Source organism: Arachis hypogaea, chromosome 3 (assembly GCF_003086295.3).
Source record: "Arachis hypogaea cultivar Tifrunner chromosome 3, arahy.Tifrunner.gnm2.J5K5, whole genome shotgun sequence".
Taxonomy (NCBI): Eukaryota; Viridiplantae; Streptophyta; class Magnoliopsida; order Fabales; family Fabaceae; genus Arachis; species Arachis hypogaea.
In genome coordinates this window covers 30,408,201-30,413,408 of record NC_092038.1, presented here as the reverse complement: position 1 = coordinate 30,413,408, position 5,208 = coordinate 30,408,201, and the positions used below count along the sequence as shown (strand labels likewise).

The window sequence follows — 5,208 nt, the reverse complement described above, 5'->3', positions numbered from 1 at the left end:
ATTTGGGTTCAATGTAAATAAAAAAAAAACTTATTTAACGAAATGTAAAAATATTATAATTGTGTGTGTATATATTACTTTTGTGTGTATGAGTTAGTTTTTAGAGTTAAATAGTTAAATGCTAGAGTAAATGCTATATTATTTGGTGAGTTAACTGTTAGAGTTAATCTATAACTTGGGTATATAATTAACCCCAAACTAATATGATCGTGTAATTAGTAACTAAACCAACTAGCAAAGAACTTAAAAAACATCATAGGCAAAATTATAACCTCTTGAAAAGTCTTGTCTAGTGATTTTTCAGTCTTTTATTTGTTTATATGAATTTGATTAATTGCCTTAATTATAAAAAATGACTAATTATACTTTTTAATTATTATGAATTTCTTACTATTTAGGTCACACAAAATAATAATCCTATCTGAGCAAGGTGACGACATATCATTATCACTACTCGCACGACCTTGCAGAAAATTCTCAACTTGGATTATTATGGAAGTGCGTGAGTTGCTTGAATGTTGTGGAAGCATCAAGTTTTCTAAGGAGATGGCTTCCACTTTTCCATTCTCCTCGTTGCGACACGCATTCAATGCGGCCTTTGACGTTTGGTGTAACAAGATTAATGTTCATTCTTGGTTGATAGCACCCAATGCTCACACCAATATCTGTGAAAAGTTTCTATTCTCACATGCATTCTACACTAGTGTCCCATCCTCTGTTATGAATTCTAGTATAGAGGTTTGGTATCTTTAATATTCTGTTTGTGCTTTGTTATTGAATTTAACATCATGTTACCATTTAACAATTATCTATAGTTAATTAGTTTGGTTGGAAACTTGTAGGAGATATATGCACTTAACAAGCAGTATCTGCAAAGGTTTGAGTTTCCATATTTTACTATTTTTTCTTTTTGGGATGGCGATGTTATATTAATGGATCTAAAGGTAACTTTTAAAAATAAATTATTTGCTTTTTTGTTTGCACCAGGGTATCCATTAGGTCGAAAGTTCAATGACTAATCTCTCGGGTACTACAGAGGCAGAAAGTGGGCGACCCTCCCAAGCAAGCAAGCTCCATTCACATCCTCCTGAGTATCAAATCTGGGAGAGATGGTTAAGGGACACAGATCCTCATCCACCTGTGCCAACTTGAATATAAATTGAATATAAATAGTTACATTTTTTATTTATGTAGACGAGCGTTACAAATAAGTCAGCATATGAGTTTGAGTGGGCATGTCGAAAACAATTCATCATTATAAAGCAACACATTTCAAAATTTTTCTGTAAGAGAGGATATGTTCGCTCTACAAATAAATCACCAGAAATTCAAGCTGCGGTAAAAGATTTTGATCTCAACAAGAAGCCATTTTGGAAGGATGATTTAGATCCTGTTGCTTATGAGAAAGCTAGACGATTTTGTGAAATCTGGAATCCAGGAGAATAATATGTCTGATATACTTTTAGTTTAGTTTCATTGAACATAACTCTAGTTTATTATTAGCTCTTCTATTTTTCTATTCCAGTTTTATCTAGACTTAGTCTTTCCGTTTATTCCAATTTTATCTAGGTTTAGTGATGAATCCACATTTAATGGTATTTATTTGCTTTAATTGGGTGGATTTTATTGACTTCTCTTGCATTTATTCATTAAAATAACATAATTTTATGAATTCTTCCTAAATTGTGTTTAAGATTAAAAACAAGCTTTTTATGCCCTTAAACTGCTAATTTTAATTCATTTTAATTCCATTCGATACCTTGATGTGTTTGATAAAGTGATTTCAGGTTTCTAAGGCAAGTATAGATTGAAGGAATGAGGGAAAAGCATATCATACGCACGAATGTGATGTGACTCATTAATGAGAAGATGCTAAGGGCGATTTCTGGACCTACCAAACCCCAATCCAACTCATTTCTGGACCTACCAAAGCCCAATCCAACTCATTTCTGAAGCTATTATAGGCCAAATTCAAGAAGGATGAATGGGAGAGCAATTAGATTTAGTTAGAAGCATGCTTTAGGTTATATTCTAGAGAGAGAAGCTCTCACTTCTTTCTAGAATTAGGGTAGATTAGTTAAATTTCTCTTAAGTTTAGGTTTTAATTCTTGTCTTGATTTAGTTTTCGTTGGAATTTCTTGTTGTTACATCTTTGCTCTCTTAGTTTTACTTGTAATTCCCTTTATTTTGTCACTTTTATGTTCATGCACTTTTGTTACTTTTGATTTCTATTAATACAATTTATGTTTTTATGTTATTCTTGCTTTCTTTAGTTGTGGTCTATTAATCTCTTACAATTGGTAGTCATAGATTTTTATATTTCTTGCTAATTTACTATGCTTTCATTTTATGCCTTCCAAGTGTTTGATAAAATGTTTGGTTAGATTTTAGAGTAGATTTTTATACTATTAGCTTGTGATTGAGGACTTAGGTGCCTTGATAACATTGATGTCCAGTGTCATTAGTGATTTAGGGTTGTTAGTTGATTTTAGAATCAATTATGTCCACTTGACTTAACCCTCCGATGTTAGAGGAAAACTAAGTAGAATTAACCATTTGTAATTACCATGTTGTGGTTAATGATCTATATAGGAAGCCTTGACTCTTGATCGTTGCCATGAGTATCTTTTAGCATTTATATTATCTTAGTTGTTGGCTTTACATTTCTTGTCTATCATTCCAAAATCCCAAAAATACCTCATAACCAATAATATGCATACTTCCCTTCAATTCCTTGAGAGACGACTCGAGGTTTAAATACTCTCAGTTTTTATTGGTTTGACTTAAGTGACAAACAAAATTAAACTTTGATTGAGGGTTAATTATTGGTTTGGATCTATACTTCGACGAGATTATCTTTTGTGAAAATTTCTAACCAACGATTTTCCTCCATCAAGTTTTTTGGCATGCGTACGTATGGTTGTAAAAATGCAATCGTGCGTACGCATAAATTCTTATGCATACGCATGGATGTAAAAACTACAACTATGCGTACACATGAAAGCTTGTGTGTACCCATGGCTGTAAAACACTCAAAACTTCATTTCTTCATGGATTCTTCACTTTTGCATGCTTTCTCCTCACTCCTTCAATCCATACTTACCTTGGAAACTTGAAATAACTTCAAACACATCAAGGCATCGAACGGAATTAAAGTGAATTAAAATTAACAATTTAAGAGCCTAAAAAGCATGTTTTCAATCTTAAGCATAATTTAGGAAGAATTCATAAAACTGTGCTATTTTAATGAATAAATGCAAGAGAAGTCAATAAAATCTACCCAAATAAAGGAAATAAATACTATGAAATCTGGATTCATCACATCTCCATACTTAAACAATAGCATGTCTTCATGCTAAACTCAAGAAAGATACAAGAAAAGGGTATTAACAATTATTCAAAGTAAACTATCTAAATGCAATCTATCTACATGCATGCATTACTTGGTCAAAATAAATCAATTTTCAAGAATACATATATGAACATAAGGGCTAAGATAATCACAACTATGTCCAATCCAACAATTGATTAGAGTTATTAAAAAGAATTTACAACGTGCAAGATAAGGAATAATAACCGGTGAAAACATAGAATTGAACAATTGAACCCCTCACTGGATGTGTATATACCCTAATCACCCAAGTGTTTAGGGTTGATTCACTCAATTCTCCTCTAATCATGCTTTCCAAGATTTGTTTTTCATATAACAATCAATAGTTATTCAATGTATGCATACAAGTATCAATAGGACTTATCCAAAGGTTGTAATGGAGCTAGGGTCAAGGTAAAATTATATATGGTCAAGTGAGTTTGAAATTTGAATCTTTGATTAACTTAAACTCTCACTTAACACACATAACAACCTATACAATTCAAATGCAAACCTAACTACCCATTCTTCACTTTTTCACACACTTATGCATTCCCTTTTTAGTCACAACATATATGTATTGTGATTATTTCTTTACTTTGGGGCATTTTGTCCCCTTTTTATTACTTTCTTTCTCTATTTTTTTCTTTTTCTTCTTTTTATTTTCTTTTTTTTCTTTTTCTTTTCTTTTTCTCTCTTTTTTTTCTTTTATATAACATAATATATACACAAGAGATTAATGCATATGGTTTAAGTATCGAATGCATGAATATGTACCTAATTTTCAAGATTTCAACAAAGCTACAAAATACACTTTTTTCTCTTCCAATATTTTCAAACTTTCTCACACTTGAATGATATACACTCTCACTAGCCTAAGCTAATCAAAGATCCAAATTAAGGACATTTATTATTTTTCACTTAGGGGTAGTGATGTGCTAAAATTAAAAACAAAAGGGATTAAACAAGCTCAAAGTTGGTTAACAAAGGTGGATAAAAGGGTGGTACACGAAATCATGATACATAACTTCGTGCAGCTGACCAGTAAGTGCACTAAGTCGTTCAAGTAATACCTTACGTGAGTAAGAGTTGATCCCACGGAGATTGTCGGCTTGAAGCAAGCTATGGTCATCTTGTAAATCTCAGTTAGGCAGATTCAAATGGTTATGGGATTTTGATAATTAAAAGAATGAAATAGAACATAAAATAGGATAGAAATACTTATGCAATTCATTGGTGGGAATTTCATATAAGCGTATGAAGATGCTTTGTTCCCTCTGAGCCTCTGCTTTCCTATTGCCTTCATCCAATCATTCATACTCCTTTCCATGGCAAGCTATATGTAGGTAGATCACCGTTGTCAATGGCTACCATCCATCCTCTCAGTGAAAATGGTCCTCTACGATTTCCCGCATGGCTAATCATCTATCGATTCTCGATCATGTCGGAATAAGATCCATTGATCCTTTTGCACACTGTCATTGTGCCCAACACTCGTGAGTTTGAAGCTCGTCACAGTCATCCCATTCTAGATCCTACTCGGAATATCACACACAAGGTTTAGACTTTCCGGATTTCAAGAATGCTACCCATTTGATTCTAGCTTATACCATGAAGACTCTGATTGCACGGAATGGAAGCTCTGTTGTTAGGAGAGGCAACCATGCGTCGTGAACCAGGAGGCCAAGAGATACACACTCAAGCTATAGCATGTAGGACGGAAGTGGTTGTCAGGCACGCATTCATAAGGGAGAATGATGATGAGTGTCACGGATCATCACATTCATCAGATTGAAGTGCGAGTGAATATCTTAGAATAAGAATAAGCTTGAATTAAA

General features: G+C 33.0%; 1 protein-coding gene across 1 annotated transcript; it reads left to right on the top strand.

The window, feature by feature from the left end:
* The first annotated feature begins 546 nt into the window (after window positions 1–546).
* LOC112775748 (uncharacterized) lies at window positions 547–1,446 on the top strand. The gene is made up of 3 exons (XM_025819583.1): window positions 547–738; window positions 843–944; window positions 1,195–1,446. The coding sequence occupies exons 1-3, from the start codon at window positions 547–549 to the stop codon at window positions 1,444–1,446; spliced, it is 546 nt and encodes a 181-aa protein (XP_025675368.1).
* Window positions 1,447–5,208: the final 3,762 nt, after the last annotated feature.

Excerpts from the sequence above, each read along its gene's own strand:
- LOC112775748 (XM_025819583.1), top strand. The coding sequence starts at position 547 with ATGGCTTCCACTTTTCCATTCTCCTCGTTGCGACACGCATTCAATGCG. Across the intron at positions 739-842 it reads TTATGAATTCTAGTATAGAG|GAGATATATGCACTTAACAA; the intron begins GTTTGGTATCTT and ends GGAAACTTGTAG. Across the intron at positions 945-1,194 it reads TTATATTAATGGATCTAAAG|ACGAGCGTTACAAATAAGTC; the intron begins GTAACTTTTAAA and ends TTATTTATGTAG.